This window comes from Dasypus novemcinctus, chromosome 2 (assembly GCF_030445035.2).
Source record: "Dasypus novemcinctus isolate mDasNov1 chromosome 2, mDasNov1.1.hap2, whole genome shotgun sequence".
Classification (NCBI taxonomy): Eukaryota; Metazoa; Chordata; class Mammalia; order Cingulata; family Dasypodidae; genus Dasypus; species Dasypus novemcinctus.
This window is the reverse complement of record NC_080674.1, coordinates 75,468,858-75,494,507: the sequence shown is the minus strand read 5'-3', so window position 1 is coordinate 75,494,507 and position 25,650 is coordinate 75,468,858. Positions and strand designations below refer to the sequence as shown.

At 36.8% G+C, this 25,650-nt stretch overlaps 1 protein-coding gene across 18 annotated transcripts in view; it reads left to right on the top strand.

Annotated features, from left to right (window-relative positions):
• The window catches only part of GFM2 (GTP dependent ribosome recycling factor mitochondrial 2), a 99,037-nt gene that overhangs the window by 21,904 nt on the left and 51,483 nt on the right, over positions 1-25,650 (top strand). For all 18 annotated transcript variants that reach the window (XR_011646015.1, XR_011646017.1, XR_011646014.1 and 15 more), the window contains 8 exons: positions 794-882; positions 2,787-2,847; positions 3,097-3,276; positions 5,154-5,234; positions 6,674-6,822; positions 8,228-8,368; positions 8,449-8,548; positions 9,845-10,034. Coding sequence is in view for 3 of the 18 variants with exons in the window: in XM_058274808.2 (XP_058130791.1) it covers positions 794-882; positions 2,787-2,847; positions 3,097-3,276; positions 5,154-5,234; positions 6,674-6,822; positions 8,228-8,368; positions 8,449-8,548; positions 9,845-10,034 (991 nt within the window). In the remaining 15 variants the exon portion in view is untranslated. The remainder of the gene's footprint in view (positions 1-793; positions 883-2,786; positions 2,848-3,096; positions 3,277-5,153; positions 5,235-6,673; positions 6,823-8,227; positions 8,369-8,448; positions 8,549-9,844; positions 10,035-25,650) is intronic.

The window sequence follows — 25,650 nt, the reverse complement described above, 5'->3', positions numbered from 1 at the left end:
CATTTATCAAAACTCTGATAAATTTAATATCTATATTGTATATCAATTTTATCTAAAAACCCCAAACAAACTGACCTCTGTTTTAGCTAGTGTCAGCACATTAGGCTTTTTATGCTTTGCTTCATGGATTGAACTCCACCAGGTACAATTTTAGACTTTAACTATATATATTTAATATGTACAAAAATAATATTGAAACAAGTCCAATAGGAGAAAAACTTATGAGTATAGAACCTTATAAATACAGGTATTGTCTACTTTCCCCCTTTGCAAGTCCTGTTTGGTTTACATGAACAAGCATTCACAATAAAGAATAAGATTTTTATCATCATCACATTTTTATAGTGCTCTCTTAATTTGTTCCTGGTACCTTGCAACAATTGTCTGAGTTAAGGCAAAGGACTATATATCATAGATTGGAAAACTGACACTAAATGAATTCAGTATTGTGTGGCATGTATCGGGAAAGATAAAGCCAAACAAAAACTAGGTCTTCTAATTCTTGTCTAAGTGCTAATTCCATGGTTCTAAGCTCCTCCAAGGCATCACTTCTCATTTGGTAACAGCCTAGTTCACTGAACTGTTCTCAAAACTGTTAAAGGCACACTCTTCATCACATTCTCAGCTATGATAACCTGATAGCAAAAAAGTGAACCTAGAAGTGTAAGGATAGTGAGACTGTGTGCTAGAATAGAGCTCAATTCCACATTACAGTAGGTTCTTGGATATCTATATATTCCATATCTAATAACATTTGTGTTCAATATTTGGTTTTTCGTTATCTTTGTTTTAGGCACAAACTCTCACAGTATGGAAGCAAGCTGATAAGCACAATATTCCCCGAATCTGTTTTTTAAACAAGATGGACAAAACTGGAGCAAGGTATTTAGAAGTGTGTTTCTTTGGTTTATCAAAATGAGAATACAATTTGTGCTTTTACCGGACTATTTAAAAACAACTCTTCCCTCTAGGGTATAAATATTCTATGGAATTGTAGTTCTTTCACATTTTTTACAAAAGAATTTCAGAGCAGCTTACTCATAGGTTAAGTAACAGTTTGGGATTAACAGAAAGCTGTGAGATGATGAATTGTCCTTATTCTGCGTAGAGAAGCTGATTGCATTTTTTCTGTTTGGAACTGTATAGGCCCTGTATTGCTGAAGGCTCCGGTGGTCCCCATCATAAAGTTAAAGAAGGGAAAATTGTTCACTGCAGTTTTCTTAGAGGAATGCTGTTCTTCCTTGACTACTGATATTCCTTAGTTACTGTATAACATGCTGTCTATCATAAAAGGGAACTGGTAGAGAAGAAAGTAGATGTTGTAACATCTGTGTATATAGTAAAATAGGTAATGCTCAGATATAGCAGTCAGGCTCACAGACTATATTATAGAGTAATAATCCAAAATGAATATACATTGTTCACTAGGGAACATAATTCAAAGAATCAAGAATATGAGATATTTGGGGGAAATGTGATAGGGAGCAGTTCTGATCTGTAGTATGAGAAAAGCAAAAGCAAAACGTAAACTATCTCTCCCCTAAAACTACATAGTAGTATGCTTTGCATTTTGTAGCTCTTTAGAATAATTCTAAGGCTGTTTGTTTAAAGAACTTCTGTCTTGATTAGTAATTATAGCACAGCAACCTTAAAATGTGTTAGGCTCAAGTTCTGACCATTTCTGTTTGGAGTTTCTTGATGTAGTTGGAAGTACTTGACTGGCAACGTGTATGATGATAGAGAGAGAGATGACTAGATAGTAAGCTTGTTGTCAAAGACTTTGGGACCAGTACAATTTGCATGTAGGTATAATTCAGTCCGTGTGCCAGAGATAGCATACATGCCATAGATAGCAAGCCCCAGTGTTAGCACAGAAATTAATAGCATAGCATATGATATTCAGAATGTCTAAGATAGGGAAGCGGATGTGGCTCACCTGATAGAGCATCCGACTACCAATAGGAGATCCAGGGTTCAATTCCCAGGGTCTCCTGGCCCATGGGGTGAGCTGGCCCATGTGCATTGCTGCTGTGCACAAGGAGTGTCATGCCACGCAGGGGTGCCCCACACGTAGGGGTGCCCCACGCACAAGGAGTGCACCCTGCAAGGAGAGCTGCCCTGCGCAAAAAAAGCGCAGCCCGCCCAGGAGTGGCACCGCACACAAGGAGAGCTGATGCAGCAAGATGACACAACAAAAAGACACAGATTCCTGGTGCTGCCTAACAAGAATGCAAGCGGACACAGAAGAACACACAGCGAATGGACACAAAGAGCAGACATTGGGGGGGGGGGAAATGGGGTAGGAAGGGGAGATAAATAAATAAATAAAACAAAAGAATGTCTAAGTGTAGAAAATTAGTCAAGCCTGTCTCTTGGAAGAAAGTTAGTAGCCTTCTGTGGTAGCAAATCTACTTGTACAAGAAGGAATCCTAGACCTGTAACCACAAATCTTGTATTTGAATCCTAACCGCAGTTTGTTACTTATGTGACTTTGGTCAATCCATTTATCTTTAACCTCTAACTTAGTTTTGTGAAGCTCACAATTACAACATCCTAAAAACTTGTGTAGCAGGATTGTGGTAGATACTCAATTACTGTTAGTTGAAATTGACGTTAAAGGTATACCCAACAAGAAATTATTTAAAAATTAAATTTAAAAAAGGTTTATGCAGGACACTGTGCTATAGAAAACTGTTAAATGGTGAACATTAGGGAGAATCGAAAGGGTTAGATTTCACACCTGCTTTAAGGATCTTAACATTAATAACTAATTTTCCTTTTTACAGTTTTATCTATGCAGTGGAAAGCATTAGAGAGAAGTTGAAGACAAAGCCTTTGCTTTTACAGGTAAATTGGCTAAGTAGTAGTAACAACTCAGTTTCCTCATCAGTTTGTTTTATGTGACATAGGATATACGTTTCTTAAGCTTTCTCAAATCCTTTTTAGAAGAAGTGGGATATAAATAAACTTGCTATTGATTATTATAATAAGAGTAGTATGCATTTTGGGAGAAAGTGGTGCAGTTAGATACATTTTATTACCAATGCAGTTCTAATCAAGTGATCATTTAATTATGTTAATCATTCTGACTTATAGTTACCAATTGGTGAAGCCAAAACTTTCAAAGGACTGGTGGATGTAGTAAGTAAAGAAAAACTTCTTTGGAATCTCAATTCAGATGATGGAAGAGTCTTTGAGAGACAACCCCTGCAGAAAAATCATGATCCTGAATTGCTGGAAGAGACAACTGAAGCAAGAAATGCCTTAATTGAACAAGTAAAACAAATGTTTTGTTTTTAAAATTGCATAAAGATTTAGAAGTTTTAAAATTCATTTTATTTATAGTGAAACTCTATAAAAGTATATGTGTGGAATATGTAAAGTATAATGAATTACAAAAGGAACACCAATGTATGTATCATCCAGCTTAAGAAATAGAAAATTAGTGGTATCCTTAAATCTCCTTGTGCCACTTCTTGGTCATCTCTGTCTCTTTTCCACTAATTATCTATCCGCCCTCATAACCACTATCTTGAATTTAGAGTTTAGCTTTCATTTGCTTTTCTTTGTAGTTTACCACAAATAAATGTATCCCTAAAAAATTTAGTTTTGCGTGGTTTTGAACTTTACATAAATGGAATGATACTGTTCGTATTTTATTACATTGTTTTACATTATGTTGGCAATTCATCCATGTTGGTCTTTGTAGATATAGTTCATTCAATTTTAATCTTGTATAACGTTCCAAAATAGGATTATGCCACAATTTATTATCTACACTCCTGTGGATGAACTTTGAAGTTGTATCCTATTTTTACTTTTTAAAATGTTGCTCTGAACATTTGTATGTATCTCCTTGTGCACATGTACAAGAGTTTCTTTAGGGTTAACCTTAAAAGTAGACTTACTAGTCAAAGTGTTTGCCTATCTCTGAGAGTTTTTGTTTTGTTTTAATACAAAAAAATTATAGTAGGAAACTTAGTAAGTATCTTGTAGTCTAGTTAAGGAGCCAACACATACTTGCACATACATCGAAATTCTTCTAGAATATAATTGTATATAATGGAAATAAAGAAAATTTGAGAATACCAATAAATAATAATGTACTAATTATAAAGAATATATAAGTATGTATAAAACTAGAGAAAAGGAAGATTAATGTGGACTAGAATCAACTTCCTGTGTTCTAAAGGCGAACAGGAATAATAATAATAAATACTTGTACCTTGGCAACATGTTCTGAATGCAGTGTTTGAATCGGTATTTAATCCTCACAACAATCCCATGAGATAGGTGCTATTATTATCTCCCTGAGTAGCCAAGGCAGAGAGGTGAAGTAACTTGATCAAAATCTTCAGACAAGGAAAATAAGTGGTGGGGCCATTTCCAGGTAATCTGACTCCCAACCATTACATATGCTGCCTCTTAAAAAAATGATTAGGTTCATTTCTACTATAGTTAGCTCTGTTAAGAGTGTTTCTCTCGCTGTGTTTGAATGTTTTGTTTCCTTGCACTGTGCACACTTTTGAAACTGACTTTTATTAATTTTATTATCAGCTGATTTTTTTAATTTCATATAGGCAGATTGTTATGAAAAGAACATGAATAAGATGAGTGCATTTTTATTATTGAAATGATACCTTTCCTCCCAGTTAAATTTATTGCTTCAGTGCAGGAGTACAGTAAGATTAGTTTTTAGTTTGACTGCTTTGGGAGATCCAGTGAACATTCAGAATATTAGAGGGACAATGAAATGAAACTTTTCGTGAACTAAAACCCCCAAATTTACCTAAAAACAGCACCCCATTGACTGTGTTATCATTGGCTATAGATTGTGCATTTTCTTTAATTTCTTTTGAGCACAATGAGTAGATATTATCTTTAAACCTGCTACTTTGTTTACATGTTTTAGCAGGCTCTGGCTTCCAGTGAATTCAGGAAACTCATAAGAGTGTATCTTTAGTTTTTAGTCTCCTTTCCTTTAAAGAAAAACCTTGTTCTTCTTCTCTTTAGAAGATATGAAGAGTTGCTTGGCCCAGATAAGGTAGATCATATAACCATTTTGAAATAGTTGGATAGTGTGTTTTTATGATATTTAGACTTATAGTTGTGAGAATAAATGTAAGTTATAGAGCTAAATCTTTCTTTTATAGGTTGCAGATTTGGATGATGAATTTGCTGGCTTGGTTCTAGGAGAATTTAGTGAAAATTTTGATTTGCTTCCAGCTGAAAAGGTAAATTTTATTATTCAGTTACTCTGACCAAGTTTTACTAACTGGATATGGTTCAATTGATTTGATTTCTGTCTTCAGTATTTTTTGTTGTTGTTTTTTAACTTTGCATTCCATTAGAAAAGGCTAACTTAAAAATTAGAAGAGCAATAAGGTAAAGTCACTACTAATAAATTTACTTAAATAATGGCAGTGATTTACTATTTTCTGATACAGATTCTTTATAAAACCAGAGTTTTATTGAGTCAGGAGCAGGAAATTGCTCACGTTCTCCTGCCTTTTCTCTTTTTTCTTATCATTTCTCTGAGGATTTTTGGGAAATCACAGGTAGAAAATTTACTGTTTTTTCAGGCTATTGCAATGATCATTTTCTTCAGGCTTTTTTTTCCTGACTCTGTTTTAATTTTTAATGGAAATTTATTATAGATATTTGGGTTTTTTTTCTTTTGAAGTGCATAAAATCAGAAAATAGGCAAGTAAATACTGATAATAATTGGATTACAACTGATTTCTTCAAGGCATCTCTATTTCATTCTGCCAAGGACTTTCCCTATAAATTTGGCAAACTTCCTATTTATTTTCCTTTATGAAACATAATAGTTGCCAAGTAAAAGTGTTTCTAAGTGTTAAATGGGGCCCAGGATGAGCCCAGCAAATTTTTATTATTCAATAAAAGAATTAAAGAAAAATATAAAAAGTGTACCTTATTTTTGAGCCACTTGAAGATAGATATGAAAAAAAAGTGATGCCTTTTCTTTTGAATGAAATGCCATCATTTTTGCCATTATGCTTTTTAGTATTTGAATGCGTGAATGTAATAGTTATTATGCCCTATAATTACATAGCATGATTTCTGTTTTCACAGCACTCACTTTCTAAAGGGGGACAGACCTATCACTTCTCTTATCAAGAGCTTGCAAGCACACCTAAGCTTTATCTTGGTTTTTGAGGTCCTTTAAAAAAACTTGCTACTTTGATTTCTTATTTTCCTTTGGATTTTGTTTAATGTACATCTAATTCATTTGAAGAAGTAGTAACTCAGATTTATATCTTTTCATTTTTGACCAGTTTCTTTATTAGATTATCAGGATTAAATCACAGGTGTATTAATCCATTTATTGAGGAAATATTTTAGCACCTACTATATTCTGAGCACTTTCTAAGTTCTAGGGATTTAGCAGTGTTTTCATGGCACTTACTGTAATGCTCAGATGGGTTTTACATTTAGGGGATGGGAAAATAACAAACTAATAAATAAATTTCTAATATGTCAGGTAGTGATTAGTGTTATTAAGAAAAAGAAGAAGAAGGCAATAAAGAGTAATGGAAGTGTGCTCAGGAGTGCTATTTCAGAGGGGTTGTTAGGGAAGGCCTCTAATTATGAAAGTCTTTGGCAAACAACAGTTTTCTGCATACAAAATGCTTATGTCTCTGTGTTGTAGTTACAGAAAGCAATACACAGAGTAACACTGGCTCAAACAGCAGTGCCTGTGCTTTGTGGAAGTGCCCTGAAAAACAAAGGGATACAGCCCTTGTTAGATGCTATTACTATGTACTTGCCTTCACCTGAAGAGCGCAACTATGAATTTCTGTAAGTATACAAGTACATAGATTAAAATTCCATAGCCTTTAAAAACAAGTAGGCAAATATTTTACAAAGAGTAGTTAAATCACCATTTTTGAATACTTAAAAATGGTTAAAAATGCCATTGCAAATAATATAATATAGAGCCATAGCAATTTTACTTAAAGGAATTTTTGACATCATTTGTTGTAATGTTCCTTATTTGATGAAGCTAACAAAGTCTGACTTTTCACTGTGTAAAAGTGTAAATGTTGACCCTAATATCTTAGTTTTAAAAAGAAGCTAGTATTATACTGGGGTTGCTTCATAAATGTTCTGTTGATATATTTATGTTCATCTAGATTTCATGATTTTTCATAAGTTCAGAATATTTTTTGGCTATAAAGAAAGGTCATTTACTCTTGTCACTAACAGCTTTGTACTCAGTAATAATTTTGCTAAATTCTGAATGAGCATTGTGCAAATATGCAGAGAAAAGTAGACATTAATTCTGTTAACTAGGCCATTAATAACTTTCTTTCATATCTCTGAATTGGGGAGGCAGCACAGTGAAGTGATTAAGAGGTGGGTTTAAATCCCACCTCTTTCACTTACTCTGTGATTTTGGGCAAGTTGCTTAACTTCTCATCTGCAAAATGTAGAGAATAATAGGACCTATCTTGTAGGGTTGTTTTAAGGATTAAGTGAATTAGTATTTATAAAGCTCATGGAACAGTGCCTGACATATATAGTAACTTTCTAAGTGTTTATAAATAAGGATTGGAGGGAGTAGGAGCATTGTTGGAGAAGTGTAATCTACTTTGATTTGTAGACTCCTTGGAAATTAATGAAAAAAAAAAATGGAGCCTTTTCTCAGAGAGAAGTACTTGTGCACAAAATTAGGCAATTTCAGGAGTATTCAAACATTCTGAATCATATCGATGGATGCCAATTTAAGAACAATTCTGTAAGAATGTTGACTATGTAAACATGTCCAGGTTTATAATGTACATTTATATTATATAACTGGACAGAAAGTGGGGGGAGAGAGTGAAAGCACTAATTGGAGAGTATCTGTTTGTTTATACCATGTAGATTTCTTGAGAAGTGGTATGATGTTCCCAGGTATATTTTTTGAGGACGGAGCTCTTGGCAATGGAATTATTTGCAAAGAGAGGTTATATTTGGAAGAGAATCTTTTATTTTTAGTTTTGAAGAACTAATCCTAAGATCTCCATTAAAGAATTTGATTCAGTGGAGGAAGAAAGGTACATTGTAGTGACATTATTTATTGGACCTGAACTGCTCAATGAGGAAATAGATCTTTGGAATACAACAGGTTAAAGTTTCTGCCAATGATTCTCACCTGATATGTATAGCTGTATGAGAAGTGTATTTTAAAGGCCTTTCTGGAATGTTTCCTTTATTTTAGGCAGTGGTATAGGGGTGACTTATGTGCACTGGCATTTAAAGTTCTCCATGACAAGCAACGAGGACCATTGGTTTTTATGCGCGTTTACTCTGGCACAATAAAACCTCAGTTAGCCATCCATAATATTAATGGAAACTGCACGTAAGTAGAAGCTTAAGTTATTTTTTCAAACTGCTCATTTCTTTAAAAGTGCTTTTAATAATCAAATCATGGTTTTATAGGGAAAGACTAAGTCGTCTGCTTTTGCCGTTTGCTGACCAACATGTAGAAATCCCTTCACTGACTGCTGGTAACATTGCTTTGACTGTTGGACTTAAACACGTAAGTGACCAAATGGTTTCTCTGGGAGATAATTATTTAAATGGTTAACTGAAAAGTAGGTATTTTGTAATAACAAAAAACCCATTAACAATCCACGTGCCCATCAATAGGAAAATAATGAATATTGTGACATTTTCATCAACATGTATCTCATAATTATAATGTAAAAAAAGAGAAGAAAATTATAGAAAATAAGAACAGAATGGATCATCTTCATGTAAAGTTCAAACCCAAGTAAAATAATATACTATGTACATATATGTATTTTAAGTTAATATAAAATATTATGTTATTCCTATTTATGTTTTTTCCCTACGTTGATCATTGCAGACAGTTTAACCTTATAACTGATCAGGTAATAACTAAAGATACTTTGCCAGTGAAGGCTCGATGAGGGCAGGGATTTTGTGTATTTTGTTCAGTGTTGTCTTCAGTCCCTAGATCAATATTGCACATAGTAGGCACTCAGTAGACACTTATTTGTACAATGAATGGATGAAAATATTTGATGATCAATATGTTTTTAGTGAGTTAAAACTAAGTATATTTCTCTTATTTATGGATTAATTCAAATTGTTTTCTCATTGAACTTCAGTACATTGTTACTTTTAACTTTTTAAACTTTTTGTGGTTAATGGCAACTTTCAAGATCCTTTAGTAGAAAATTTCCACTGTCTGGATATTGGGCTAGAGAGCATTGAAGTGTCTCCTCTGCCCACCTGAAGGCAGGACCTCTTGTACATATTTTAAGGAGCTACACAAATATTATTGCTTCTGTAGGACTATCTTTATGGAGAAAGAAATGGGCACAGAAGTTCATGTTAAAAGTTTAAAAATGAAATTATAGTTAAAAAAACTGGTGTCTGTAAGCAAGCTGTCAATTCTTTGTGGTCAGGGGTATTCTGGTTAATTTAATATTTTAGTTAATAAAGGATTTTCTGTAAAACAGTAATAAACATTCTTAGTGAACTTCTACCCAACCTGTCTTGATGATTGAAAATTTAGAGAGAAATATTTGTTTTGCCCAATGAATTTTGGATGTATATTGTTTGCATGTATTTTATTGTTTGTTTTTTTAGAATTTATCAGCAATATTTTGGATAGAACTGTTAAACTTTGGAAATCAAATTAGCTTTACTTATGCACCATATACTGAACTTTGTGGATTTGTCTTTTTATTAACTTATAATGAAAAGAAAGTGTCATGTTAAAATTTTTCTTATTTTGTGGTTCTTGGAAGAAGTTGAAAACTTACTGGCAGCTTGTTTTGTTCTAAGCCATCTTTTGTACTTGCAGACTGCCACTGGAGATACCATTGTCTCATCCAAGTCCTCCGCATTAGCTGCAGCTCGTCTAGCTGAAAGGGAGGGAGGCAAGAAGCACAGAGAAAATGATAAAACAGAGAGACTTCTACTGGCTGGCGTAGAGATTCCAGAACCTGTTTTCTTCTGTACCATAGAACCTCCTTCAATGGCAAAGCAGCCAGGTACAAATAGTATTGATATATCAGTGAGTGCTCTGATAATTTATTTTTAATAGTTACAATATTCTTGCAAAAGATTTCTTATATTACCATGTTAAATTTCATCTGAATTTATTGGTTTATGATCAAACCTTATGCTAGAGGTGGCATTAGAAGCCATTTATCCCTGGAAAACAAATGGACTCATAGAGTATAGATAAAAGCAATCTTTTTGCCTCCCCTGTGGTTTCCTGAGGACACTCTGGGAAAGTAAAAGAAAAGTCCCTAGCCAAGTAGGAATTTCAGTTCCTTACCTTTCTAGCATTCACTGAATGCTGGCAAGAAAGAAATCTGAGTACAGATATAAGACAGCCCCCACGTACTGAAGAAAGGAGGGTCTTTTCTAGTTGGTGAAAGAATAGCATTTCATTACAGTGGTATAGCAGCCGTTTTCCTATGCCTTAGGATGCCCTGAGGCCGGCAAGGTGTAGTCCTGATGGAGAAGGATCAGGTGACATGAATCTGGCTACCCAATTACATCAGAGTTAACCAAGCTAGTTAGATCAAGAATGGCCAGACACTTATGGTCCAAGGGCTGCCCAAACAAAGTAACCTATAAATTCTCTTCAAGGTATTTGAAAGTCAGTTTATATTTCAAACATAGTGTGGGCACATCTAAGTTCAAATTGCTGGATTGCAGATAAATTGCACTAGCTAGGTTTAGATTTAGAATCTGAAGCCTTTAAGGAGAAAACATTTGGTGACCAAAGAAACTCTTATTAAAGAACATTATCTTAGAGGGTCTAGGCCCCAGAGATGGAGGGAACTTCATGGAGGGAACTTCCCAGTAATCCCTTTCTTATACAGTCTTTCAAACAGCTCTACACGTTCTTTCCTTGTGCTTCCATTGTATTTGCCACATTATTCTGTAACAGCACTTGATATCCTGTGCTACAATGCTGTAAATGTTTAAGTTACAATAAAGTTTAATACTATCTTTTTCATTCCAAAAGCCATATAGTGTCATAAGCATTGTTATTCTCTCAATATCTGTAAGTGCTTAAAAATAAAGTATTATCTAAAACAATCCTTCTTTAACATCAATGTGAATACACATCTCTTGGGGATCTTGTTAAAATGCAGTTTCTAATTTCGGTCTGGGATTTAAGATGCTACATTTCTAACAGGATCTGTATGATGCCAGTGCTGCTGATCCTTAGATATACTTTTATGTATCAGGAGCCTAGAACAGCACCATCTAATAGGAATATATGCTCTACATGTGTAATTTTAAATTTCTTATACCCACTTTATATAAAGTAAGAAGAAATGGTGAGATTAACTTTGATAGTATATATTTTAATCATATATCAAAAATATTATTTCACCATGCAATCAATATAAGAATTGAGATATTTTGCATTCTTATTTTTTCATATTAAATCTCTGAAACCTGGTGTGTATTTTATACTTCGTGCATTTCAGTTTGGATTAGTAATATGTACAGATGAATAGTGGCTACCATACTGGGTAGCACAGGTCTAAAAGGTCTAGTTTATATATGGAAGAACACTTTAAATGTGTGAATGATAAAGTTAGCTCATTAATCCATTGCTCAGCTCTTTCCTTTGTTACATTTTGTGCCTGTGGAACTTCTGACATCTGTTTCTATAGAAAGAAGGAGAGTATACTTATCAGTTAAGTGATTGTATTAAAGTAACACTTTACTTTATATGCCATTATTTGATGCAAATACTATATTCTAATTTCCTCTGTTTCTGTGATTATTCATCATAGAGTGAACACAATAGCATCTCTGTATAGGAGCTTCTTTATTCGGCGTATACTTTTAGGTTCCTTTTGCCAGTTTCTACTTATTGCTTATGAGACTGAAAATGTTTTTGCTTATGTGTTAGTTCTTGGAATGATCTTTGCAAACAATAATAAGAATCATGATATTGTCCTGCTTAAAACCTTCAGGTGCCTTCAAGTATGAATGCAAACTTGTCACCATGGCCTTCAAGACCTTTCATATTATGAAAAGTAACCCTGCCATAAATCTCCCTCTTTATCTCATTCTACTTTTATCCTTTTCCACCAATTTCCTGCCACACTGGCTTTCTTACTGTTTTTCCAAGAGCAAGCTTTTCCTTGCTTAGTCATTCCATCTGCCTGGAATGCCTTTTCTCCAGGATTTTGTTTATAGGTTCCTTCCTTAATGTTTGTATCTTTACCTAAATCATCCTCAAGGGACCTTCCCATGTCTCCCATTCTAAGCTTCCAATTATTATCACCTTGTTTTTGTTCTTATTAACAAAATAATTTTATTCTAGCTCTTTTGGGGGTTTTTCTGTATTTAGAATAGAGTACACTTAATTTCAAATTTTTTAAAAAATGAATAAATTGAATAGAATTTGAAAAAAAAAAAGGAAAAAATAAATAAAAATGCCAATGTTCCAAAAAATAATAATAATAATAATTTCAAATTTTAACAGAATTTAAAGCGAATTTTTTTAGTTTTCCTTGTGGCCAGTAATAGTACTGCTTTCCATGTATGTGCATTAGAGTTTACAAAAGGACTTTTGCATGTATTATTCATTATGAATACATATGCCTACCTGATACTTTTTTAAAACAGATCAGTTTTATTGATACATATTAATAAGGCATATAATTCATCCAAAGTGTACAGTCAATGCTATTTGATATGATCACATATTTGAACATTCATCACTTCAGTCATTATTATTTCAGTAGCAATAATAATAATAAAAAGCAGACAAATAAGAAAATTCTTCACTCTCGATCTTTCTGTGCTTCCCCTGCTGTGCATAGTTGCTATTTCTGGATATTCTTGCACATTTATTTATTTTTTAAGCAGTTTTATTTAGATATATTCACATACCATAGAATCTCTCCAAAGAATAATCAGTGACTTTTAGTGTAATCACAATGTTGTACATTCGTCACCACAAAAAGTTTTAGAACAATTTCATTACTCAAAAAGAAAAACTCTATACCCATTAGCAATCCTTCCCCAGCCCTATGTAATCCTAATTTAATTTCATCTTTATAAATTGATTTATACTTATATTTTATGTAAATGGAATCATACAATTTGTAGTACTTTGTGTCTGGTTCCTTTCATTTAGCATAATGTGTTTTTTTTGTCTGATATTAACATCTTGTAATATTAACATACATTTGTCCAGCTTCAAAGAAAAATGGTCTTAGATAAGCAATTTTACCCATTTTCATATGTCACATGTGGTTTTACTATGCTATGCAGTCCCATGTTAACATTTCTTAGCTTTCCTTTTGGTAATATACATGACCTTAGACTTTCCCTTTAAACCACTTTAATATCGACATAATAGTATTGCTAGATAAAAATATTATGTTGGGCTTTCATCTTTTCTATTCATTTCCAAAGATTATCATACATCCTTTTTACCAGTTCTGCACAAGTTAGTCCTCAGCTTTCCATTTTTTAACTTCATTCTATTTTCTGGTGACCCGTAGTCAAATTATTAACTCCATGAGATTACACAATATATTTAATTTATAATAGTGCAATCCTACCGTATTTGTCCTTTTATGTCTGGCTTGCTTTACTCAACATAATGTCCTCCAGGTTCATCCATGTTGTCATAATGCTTTACACTTCATTTCTTCTTATAGCTACTGTAATAGATGGAATAGATATTATTCCATCATGTGAATACACCACAGTTTGTTTATCCATTCATTGGCTGATGGACGCCTGGTTGTTTACAACTTTTGGCAATCGTGAATACACTTCCATGAGCATCAATGTACAGGTATCTATTTGTGTCACTGCTCTCGCTTCTTCTGAATATATATAACTAGTAGTGGTATTGCCGGGTCATGTGGCAAATCTATGTTCAATTTCTTTAGGAACTGCCAAATAGTCCTCCACAGTGGCTGTACATTCTACATTTCCACCAGCAGTGAATCAGTGTTTCTATTTCTCCACATCCTCTCCAACACTTGTAGTTCTCTGTCTTTTTCATAGTGGACATTCTTAGAGTGTGAAATAATATCTCATTGTAGCTTTGATTTGTATTTCCCTAATTGCTAGTGATGTTGAACATTTTTCTGTGTGTTTCTTTCACTATTTGTATTTATTCTTTGGACAGTTGTCTCTTCAAGTCTTTTGCTGATTTTTTTAATCAGCTGGTTTTTTGTTGTTGTTGAGTTGTATGATCTCTTTGTGTGTCCTGGATTTTTAAACCCTTATCAGATATGCAATTGCCAGATATTTTCAATGAGTTGACTGCCTTTTCACCGTCTTTCCAGATTCCTTCAAGGTGCATAAATGTTTAATTTTGAGGAGGCCCCATTTATCTATTTTTTCTTTTATTGCTCATGCTTTGGGTATAAGGTATAAGAAACTACCACCTACCACAAAATCTTGAAAATGTTTTCCTACATTTTCTTCTAGGAATTTTATGGTTATTGCTTTTATATTTAGGTTCTTGATCCATTTTGAGTTAATTTTTATATATGGAGTAAGATAGAGGTCCTCTTTCTTACTTTTGGGTATGGCAATCCAGTTCTCCAAACACCGGTTATTGAATACATTGTTCTGGCCCAGCTGGATGGGCTTAAGAGCACTGTCGAAAATCACTTGACTATAGATATTAGGGTCTACTTCATAGTTCTCAATTTGATTCCATTGGTTGGTCTGTCTGTCTTTATGCTACTACCATCCTATTTTTACTACTGTACCTAAGTAATATGCTTTCAAGTCAGGAAATGAGAGTCCCCCAACTTCATTCTTCTCTTTAAAGACATTTTTGGCTTTTCGGTGGCCATTATTGGCTTTTCCGTTTCTGCAAAAAAAAAAAATTTGATTATTGGCTTTTCTGTTTCTGCAAAAAAAGCTGTTGGGATTTTTATTGGGATTGCATTGACTCTATAAATCCGTTTGGGTAGAATTTCATGGACATGGAATGTCCTTCCATTTATTTGTCTTCTTTGGTTTCTTTTAGCAATGTTTTATAGTTTTCTGAATACAGGTCCTTTATGTCCTTGGTTAAATTTATTCCTAAAACTTTTATTGGTTTAGGGGCTATTGTAAATGGAATTTTTATTCTGATTTCCTTACCAAATTGCACATCGGTAGTGTATAGAATTGTTATTGATTTTTGCATATTAGTCTATATCCTGCCATGTTGCTGAACTTGTCTATTCTAGTAGCTTTTTTGAAGATTTTTCAGGATTTTATAGATATAGGAACTTACTATCATAGAACAGCGACAGTTTTACTTCTTCCTTTCCTATTTTGGTGCCTTTTGTTTCTATATCGAGGCTAATTTCTCTAGCTAAAACTTCTAGCATGATATTGAATAACAATAGGGACATTGGGCATTCTTATATTGTTCCTGTTCTCAGCGGGAAAGCTTTCGGTCTTTCACCATTGAGTACAATCCTAGCTGTAGGTTTTTCATATATGCGCTTTACCATATTGAAAAAGCTTCCTTCTATTCCTATCTTTTGGAATGTTTTTATCAAGAAAGAGTGCTGTATTTTGTAAAATGCTCTTTCTGCATCAATTGATAGGACTTTGTGATTTTTCTTCATTTATCAGTGTGGTTTATTACAGTACTTGATTTTCTTGTGTTGAATCATGCTTTCATTCCTGGATAAAAGCTACCTGATCATGGTGTATAATTCTTTTTATGTGCTTTTAGATTCGTTTTGCAAGTATTTTGCTGAGGAGGTTTCATCTATATTCTTCAGAGAGAGTGATCTGTAATTTTCCTTTTTCATAATATCCTTATCTGATTTTGGTATTAGGGTAATATTAGCTTCATAAAATGAGTTTGGTAGCATTCTTTCCCATGCAATTTTTTGGAAGAGCTTGGAATAGATTATTATTAGATTATCTTTGAATGATTGGTGGAATTCACCTGTGAAGCCATCTGGTCCTGTACTTTTCATCTTTGGGGAGGTTTTGTTTTGTTTTTTAAAGATTTATTTTATATTTCTCTCCCCTTCATCCCATTGTCTGCTCTCTGTGTCCATTCACTGTGCATTCTTCTGCATCCGCTTGCATTATCCGGTGGCACTGGGAAACTGCGTCTCTTTTTTTGTTGCATCATCTTGCTGCATCAGCTCTCTTTGTGTGCAGTGTCACTCCTGGGCAGGCTGTGCTTTTCACATGGGATGGCTCTCCTTGCGGGGTGCACTCCTTGCACGTGGGGCTCCCCTATACAGGGGCACCCCTGTGTGACACAGCACTCCTTGTATGTGGCAGCACTGCGCATGGACCAGCTTACCACACGGGTCAGGAGACCCTGGGGATCGAACCCTGTGCCCTCCATATGGTAGACGGATGCTCTGTCAGTTAAGCCACATCTGCTTTCCCTTTGGGAGGTTTTTGATGACTGTCTCTTTTTTATCTCTAATAACAATTTTGCTTTTAATATTTCATCCAATAAAAGTATAGCTACTCCAGCTTTTTTTAGGTTACTGCATGCATGGAATATCTTTTTCTAACCTTTCACTTTCAATCTTTTTTTTTTTTTTTTAAAGATTTATTTATTTATTTAATTTCCCCCCTCCCCTGGTTGTCTGTTCTTGGTGTCTATTTGCTGCGTCTTGTTTCTTTGTCCGCTTCTGTTGTCGTCAGCGGCACGGGAAGTGTGGGCGGCGCCATTCCTGGGCAGGCTGCACTTTCTTTTCACGCTGGGCGGCTTTCCTCACGGGCACACTCCTTGCGTGTGGGGCTCCCGCACGCGGGGGACACCCTTGCGTGGCGCAGCACTCCTTGCGCGCATCAGCACTGCGCATGGCCAGCTCCACACGGGTCAAGGAGGCCCAGGGTTTGAACTGCAGACCTCCCATATGGTAGACAGACGCCCTAACCACTGGGCCAAAGTCCGTTTCCCTCACTTTCAATCTTTAGTATCCTTGGATCTAAGGTGAGTCTCTTGCACATAGCATATAGATGGCTCGTATTTTCTTAATCCATTCCACCAGTGTGTGTCTTTTGGTTGGGGAGTTTAATCCATTAAAATTCAATTTATTACTATAAAGGCAGTTCTTATTTCACCCATTTTGACTTTTGGGTTTTATCTGTTATATTTTATTTTCACTCTTTTACACTTTTAATTGCTGTTACTAATACAGTTTCCATTTCTAGACCGTCTTCTAAGCCTCCCTCTCCTGTCTTTTCTTTTCAGGCTGTAACACTCCCTTTAGTATTTCCTGCAAAGCCAGTCTCTATTTGTTATAAATTCTCTCAGTTTCTATTTATCTGTGAATATTCTAAACTTGCCCTCATTTTTGAAAGACAGTCTTGCCAGATATAAGAGTCTTCATTGGCAGTTTTTCTCTTACAGTATCTTAAATATGTCTTACCACTGCCTTTTGCTTCTGTGGTTACTGATGAGAAATTGCCACTTAATCTTATTCAGTATCCCTTATACATTATGCATTGCTATTCTCTTGCTTCTCTGAGAATTCTCTTAGTTTTTGGCATTTAATATTCTGCTTATTATGTGTTTCAGAGTTTGTGTATTTGAATTTAATCGGATGGGAGTACATTGTGCTTCTTGGACACAGATACCTATGACCTTCAATAGGGTTGGAAATTTCCTACCATTATTTTTTCAAATATTCCTTCTGTCCCTTTTCTCCTTCTGGGATACCCATGACATGTATGTTTGTATGTGTCTTGCTGTCATTTAGTTCCCTGAAACCCTGTTCAATATTTTCCATTCTTTTCTTCATTTGTTCTTTGGTATGTTCTTTTGGAGGTCATGTCTTCATGCTCACTGATCCTTTCTTCTGCCTCCTCAAATCTGTTATATTATGCCAGTGTATTTTAATTTCGTTTATTGCACCTTTCATTCCAGTAAGATCTGTATTTATCTGTTCATGCTTTCAAATTCTTTTTTGTGCTCACCCAGTGACTTCTTAATATCCTTAATCTCTTTAGCTCTTCTATTGAATTTATTAAGGAGATTTGTTTGAACATTTATGATTAGTTGTCTCAATTCCTTTATGTCATCTGGAGGCTTATCTTGTTCCTTTAACTGGGCCATATGTTCCTATTTCTTGGTATTGATTGTAATTTTTTGTTGGTGTCTTGGCATCTGGCTTTCTAGATGTATTTATTCTGGATATAGTTTCTCTCTTTAGTTTAGGCCTTTCTTGTCCTTTCTCCCTTGCTTGTTGTATAGTCGGAACCAAGGATGTAGTTGGTCCTGTAAGCTGTGGAGGCTAAAGCTGCCTGTGTTTCCCCAGGAATTGATGAAGTTTCTCCCAACTTTCTCCTCCAGGGGCAGGGACAGAGCTGCAGCCAAGTGTAATAATCCAAGTTGTGCAGGACAAGACTGTAGTTGCCTAGAAAGACTGATGAAGCTTCACACCCCTTCTTCCCCTATCTTGGGCAGGGATGGAGCTGCATGTGTATGTAGCAGTCTATGCCATGCGGGTCTGAAATGACCATATTTGCCCAGGTAGACTGATGTAGCCCAACCACCCCTCCCCCACCGCTGGGAGTGGGATTGGACTCTCTGGAGTGCTCAACAATATAATCCATATGCCAAATATGCCTGCAGTTGCCTCAGGAGGCTGCGGGAGTACGGTCACTTCTTCCCCTTGGGGGGTGGGAATGGAACCACTGACACCCGATAGTTCAGTCCATGTAGGCCAAAAGTGCCCACTATTACGCGGAGAAGCTGAAGAAACACCAGCCCACTCCTATCATATTGAGTGTTTGGGGCTGGATCCATAGGTGTCTCACAGTCCAGTATGTGCTGACTGAAAGTGCCTTCCATTGCTCAGAGAGGCTGAGGAAATCCAGCTCCCCTCTTGTCCTACCTGGCGGCGGGGGTGAAGCTATTGGTGTCTGACTATTTAATCTGTGTGGGCCAAAAGAACCTGCAGTTACCCAGAAAGGCTGGGGAGAAACAGTCCCTTTCCTGTCCTATTGGGAGTGGGGATGGAGCCACAGGTTCCCAACATTCAAGTTTGTGCAGGCCAAAAGCACCTGCAGTTGCCCTGAGAGGCTGAGGAAACACCAGTCCCCTCCTATCCTGGCGGGGGGACGCAAAGATGGATGAAATAGAAGGTGCTCAACAAACCACTTTGTGTGGGCTGAAAATGCCTGCAGTTGCCTGGAGAGGCTGAGGAAACACAGCTCCTCTCCTATCCTATTGGATTGCAGCGGTAGAGCCCCAGGTGTCTGAGTAGTAAGTCTGTGCCAGCCAAAAGCACCTGTAGTTATCTGGAGAGGGTGGTGAAGATTCCCTCAGTTTCTTCCCTGCCAGAGGTAGGGCTGGGGTTCAGGCTAAAGCTGCAGTCTGATCTGGGTGGAAAGAAGTGGTCTCTACCAGCCCTATGGTTTTTCATTCAGCCCTGCTTCTCCTCTTGCCAGTGGCAGAGTTAAAATGGTGACTACGGGCCTTTTTCTGACCTGGATAAGTTTAAACTTTAGCTGTTCTTAGGATTATACTTTAGCCAGATGAATTTACTAATCAGTAGCTGAAGTTGGTGCCCAGCCATCTCTTCCTCCCCTGGTTTTGGGAAATGGAGCTTTCGACTCCAGCCATGGAGTAGCTTTTGATTGGGTCTTTCATTCAATGAGCTCTGTTACTTCTCTGTTTAGGATTTCAGATTCTTTGCACTCACTCAATACCTTCTTGATATCATTTATCTCTTTAACCATATTGTCTTTCAACTCATTAATTTGGTTTTGGAAATTTGTGCACATCTAGTTGATTAGTTCTCTCAAATTCTGCATCTCTTCTGGGGTTTTGATATGTTCCTTTTCTCATGATTTTTTGCTGATATCTAGGCATCTGATTAGGATGTAGTTTACTCACATGCTCAGTTTCTTTCTCTTTTGTAGGGATTTAGTTGCAGGGGGCTCTGTGTTACCACTGCTCTTTGATTCTTGGCTTGACCTGGATTGTTAGGATTGTCCTACTAGTTGATCGAAACTGGGCACTGGGGAAGCGGCTGTGGCTCAATCAGTTGGGCTCTCATCTACCATATGGGAGGCCCTGGGTTTGCATCCTGGGGCCTCCTTGTGAAAGCAGGCTCGCCTGCACGCTGCAGAGAACCACCGGCCCAGGTGCCGCGGAGTGCTGCCTGGCCCGCAAGTGCCACAGAGTGCCGCTGGCCTGCAAGCACCACAGAGAGTCGACTCAGCAAGGTGACACAACAAAAAGTGAGACAAGCAAAAATGGAGAAGAGCATGCCGCAAATGGACACAGAGAGCAGACAGCATGCAAAAAAAAGCTGCAAGGGGGGGATAAAACAACAACAAAAAACCCTGGGCACTGCACCCAGTAATTGGTTGAAGAGTCACTTCTTAGGGCCTTGGGGAGGGAGGCTATAGAAGCCAGAAAAAGCCCCTCCTACTTACCTACTTTTTAATTTTCTTGAGTGCACTTCCTTGGTCTGCCAGCAGATGGCACTCTTTGGCATTTCTCAGTTCAATGCCTGGTTGGACTGTATTTTTTGGAACATAGATAGGATCAATGTGATAGAGTTTCCTGTCTGAAAGCTATGAGCCTTGTAATTCAGACTTTCTTTGAGACAGTTCTCCACCCTTCTGTGAAAGCCCCTCCCTTTTCCCTGGTCAGAAATATTTCCACTCCCCTCTTGAGTAGAGAAGGAGATTGGGAGGGTTGTTGTATTAGTCAGCCAAAGGGGTGCTGATGTAAAATACCAGAAATCAGTTGGTTTTTATTAAGGGTATTTATTTGGGGTAGGAGCTTATAGATACCAGGTCATAAAAACTAAGTTACTTACCTCACCAAAGTCTATTTTCACGTGTTGGAGCAAGATGGCTGCTGACATCTGTGAGGATTCAGGTTTCCTGGGTTCCTCTGGGCTCAGCTCCTCTCTTTTCTCCACAGGGTCAGCTGTAGACTATGAGGCTCTCTAGACTTTGCCTCTCTGCAGGGTCAGCTATAGACTATCAGGTGAACAGCTCTGTCTCTCTCCCTGGGGCACCAGCTTCAGCATCAAACTCCAACATCAAAACTCCAGCATCAAAATACCCTCAGCTCTGTCCTTCTCCATGCCTTTTATCTCCATGCCCTTGGTGGGTGGGGACTCACTGCCCTAATGACATGGCCCAATCAAAGCCCTGATCATAACTCAATCATGCCCAAGTACAGATCAGATTTCAAACATAATCCAGTATTTGTTTTTGGAATTCATAACCATATCAAACTGCTAAAGTTGTTTCTCTTTAGCCCCTTGCCAGCTCCCAAGGCAAACAATGACGCTTTCCCATATGGCCTGGAAGGACTCCTGGGACACAGCAGACCAAATTTGTGGATTAGAAGCTGAGTCAGCCTTAGGCTGTGTCCATCTCTCTCCCCTTTCCTAGAGTGGTAGATTCCTGGAGTCCCCTTTGTCTGTAGTCACAGGCCCAGAGGCCCAAGAGGTCTAAGTGTCTTTAGTGTGGGGGATGGTGCCGGCAGCAGCAGCCACTGGTTTCAACTCACAGTTCTGTTGTCGCGATTTCCCTTCTTTGTCCCTCTCCTCTGGGTGGTATTCATCCTTTGCTTGGTGTTCTAAACCCTAGATCTTTTCAGGTTTCGCAGAATAGCTTTTGAGGCAGATCGCACCACTGGCACTGACCTCTGCTGCGTGGAGTGCTCTACTCACTAACCTTCTCTGCAGATGTGCAGTCTCCTCCTTTGTTTCAAGGATGTTTCAGGATACTCTTTTGGTCTCCTGGAGCCCCCCAAAAGGTGCCTTAGATAGCTCTGGGTGATTACTAACTGTCCTGTAGGATGAATTGACCCTAGAAACTCCTTACTCTGCCACCATCTTGCCCCTCCCCCTAAAATCTGTTTTGGCAGATATTAGTATCGCTACTCCAACTCTTTTTTGGTTACAATTTGAATGGATTATCTTTTTCCATCCTTTCAATTTTAACCTGGTTGTGTCCTTAAATCTGAGGTGAGTCTTTTGTAGGCAGCATATAAATGGTTCATATTTTTTAATCCATTCTCAGTCTGTCTTTTGATTGAAGCGTTCAAGCCATTAACATTCAGTGTTGTTACTGTAAAGGCATTACTTTCTTCATGCATTTTGTTCTTTGACTTTCTGTTGTCCTATCTTACCCTTTATTTTACCCTTCCTAATAATCTTCACTTCTACACTCCAAGTCTCTCACCCTTATTTTTTGATTTTCAGGCTGTAGCTCTACCTTTAGTATCTCTTGTAATTCTGGCCTTTTAGTAACATATTCTGTCAGTTATTGTTTGACTGTGAAGTCTTTGAACTCACCCTCATTTTGCAAGGACAGTTTTGCTGGATATAGGGTTCTTGGCTGACAGTTTTTCTCTTTCAGTACCTTAAATACACCATAACAGTTTCTTCACTCCTCCATGGTTTCTGATGAGAAGTCAGCACTTAATCTTATCAAGTTTCCCTTTTATGTGATGCTTCTCTTTTCTTTTGCTGCTTTCAGAATCCTCTTTACCTGGATATTTGTCATTCTGAGTAATAGGTGTCTCAGGGTAGGTCGGTTTGGATTTATTCTCTTAGGGTATTGATATTCATATCTTTCATAAAGGTTAAGAAGTTTTTGGTCACTATTTCCGTGAATATTCTTTTCACCCCTTTTCCAGTCTCTTCTCCTTGTGAGACACTGAAAATGCATATGTTTCTGCATTTCACCTTGTCATTCAGTACCCTGAGACCCCTCTTCCATTTTGTCCATTCTCTTGTGTTTCTATCCTCCTGTCTTTGCAATTCAAAATGTTCTGCCTTTTAAATCACTAATTCTGTCTTGGTGCGTTGTAAATCTGCTCTTATCTGTCTCTAATACACTTTTGCTCTCATCCATCATGTCCTTCATTCCCATTAGGTCTGTTATTTTTCTTTGCAGGCTTTTTAATTGTCCTTTATACTCACTCAGTGCCTTCTTAATATTCGCTATCTCTTCAATCATATTTTCTTTCAATTCCTTGAATTGGTTTAATTTTCAGGCATTGTGTGATTATCATTGATTATTTTAAATCCTGTACCTCTTCGGATATTTGGATCGTTCCTTCACTGTGCCATCTCTTCCTTTTTCCTAGTATAACTAACTTTTTGCTGATGTCTAAGCATCTGAATATGTTGGTGAATTTACACTGATGGCCAATTTCTCTCTCTCTACTTTTTTTTTCCTTCACAGCTCTTCTTTGATATTTGGTTCAACTTATTCTAAGTCTTTAAAAAAATTGCCCAGCTTAAGTTATAAAAATTAGAACAAAGTCTCACTAATGGCACACAGATATTCTCCCAGGAGTTTGGTTATTGAGAGAACCAAAGAAATTTTTTTCTATGCAATTTCCAGTCTGGCCAACTTGATGGCATACCTTTCTATCTCTGTTTTCCTATGCTTTGGTCTGGCCAGAGCCAAGATTCAAAGCAGGGTCTGCTGGACTAATTGACTGAAAAAAATCCCTCTGACTCCCCTCCCTTTTCCCTTATAACTGCTGACAGGGTGGAAGATGTCTGTTCCCTTCTCAGTCAACTGCTGTGAGACCAGTGTCCCACCCCAGCTTAATATCTTGGGGTTGGGGAAGGGAAGCCCTTCCTGAACACTGTGGGGGTTTGGTAACTCACATTTTTTGTTTTGGGCTCTTTGTCTCTCTGTCTTTCATACTCCTGGGAGTTGTGTAACACTGTCCTAGTTTGCTGACCCAAATCAGTTCCTTCAGACAGCTTTTGGCTCTTTCTCTGTTGTTATTGTGAGAGAGTTGAGCCCTGCATGCCTAGTCCAAGGCCATCTTTCTTGTTTTCCATCTTAGAGAGAAAGCTTTCAATCCTTCTCCATTGAGTATGATGTTGGCTATAGGTTGTTCATATATGCCTTTTATGCTATTGAGGGATTTTCCTTCTATTCCTAGCTTTTGAAGTATTTTTATCAAGAAAGGGTGCTAGGGTTTTGTCTAATGCCTTTTCTGCACTGATCAAGATGATCACATTTTTTTCCCCTTCAGTTTGTTACTTTGGTATATTAGGTTGATTGATTTTCTTATGTTGAACCATCCTTGCTTAACAGGAATAAACTCCACTTGGTTGTGATGCATAAATCTTGATATGCTGTTGGATTGAATTTGCAAGTATTTTGTTGGAAATTTTTGCATCTGTGTTCATAAAGAGATTGGGTCTGTAACTTTCTTTTCTTTTGGTGTCTTTATCTGGTTTTGGTTTAAGGGTGATGCTGACTTTATAAAATGTGTTGGGTAAATTTCCTTCCTCTTCAATTTTTGGAACTGTTAAACAGGATTGCTGTTACTTCTTGCAATGCTTGGTAGAATTCACCTATGAAGCCAGCTAGTCCTGGACTTTTCTCCTTTGTTGGGAGATTTTTAATGACAGATTCAATCTCTTTAAATGTGATTGGTTTGTTAAGTTCTTGTATTTCTTGTAGCGTTGGTGTAGATTGTATGCATTTCTAGGAATTTGTCCATTTCATCTAAGTTGTCTAGTTTGTTGGCATATAGTTTTTCATAATATCCTCTTATGATCCTTTTATTTCTGTGGGGTCACTCGTAACTTCTCCCCTTTCATTTCTAATTTTATTTATTTGCATTGTCTCTCTTTTTTTCTTTGTCTAGCTAAGGGTTTGTAAGTTTTATTGCTCTTCTCAAAGAAAAAGCTTTTGGTTTTGTTGATTTTCTCTCTTTTTTTTTTTGGTCTCAATTTCATTTATTTCTGCTCTTGTCTTTATTATTTCTTTCCTTCTGCTTGCTTTAGGAATTGTTTACTGTTCTTTTTCTAGTTTCTTCAGTTGTTTAGTTAGATCTTTGATTTTAGCTCTTCTTTTTTAATATAGACATTTATGCCTAAAAATTCCCCCCTCAGGACTTCCTTCACTGTATCCCATAAGTTTTAATAGGTTGTGTTCTCCAATTCATCTCATTATACTTATTGATTTCACATAGAATTTCTTATCTGACCCACTGATTATTTAGGAGTGTGCTCTTCAGCCTCCACACATTTGCGAATTTACCTCCTTCTTGTCTATTACTGATTTCCAGTTTCATTCCATTATGATCTGAGGAGCTTTGCATAATTGGAATCATTTTATATTTTTTGAGACCTGCGTTTTGACTTTACATGCGGTCTGTCCTGGAGAAAGATCCATGAGCACTTGAGAAGAATGTATAACCCCACTGAGTTTGGGTGCAACATTCTGTATATGTTTGTTAGGTCTCGCTCGTTTGTCATATTGTTCAAGCTCTCTGTTTCCTTGTTGATCTTCTGTCTAGTTGTTCTATCTAACAATGTAAGCGGTGTGTTGAAGTCTCCAACTATTCTTGTAAAGATGTCTGTTTTTCCCTTCAGTTTTGCCAGAGAGCGGCTCATGTATATGGGGGCACCCAGGTTAGGTGCATAGATATTTATGACTGTTATTTCTTCTTGGAGGAATTGTCCCTTGTACTAATAATATATAATGGCCTTCTGTGTCTCATAACTTTGCTGCATTTAAAATCTGTTTTGTCTGATATTAGTTTAGCTACCCCTGCTCTTTTTTGGTTACTGTGCATGGACTATCTTTTTCCAACCTTTTATTTTCAGCCGGATTATATACTTGGGTCTAAGGTGAGCCCCTTGTGGGCAACATATAGATTGCTCATTT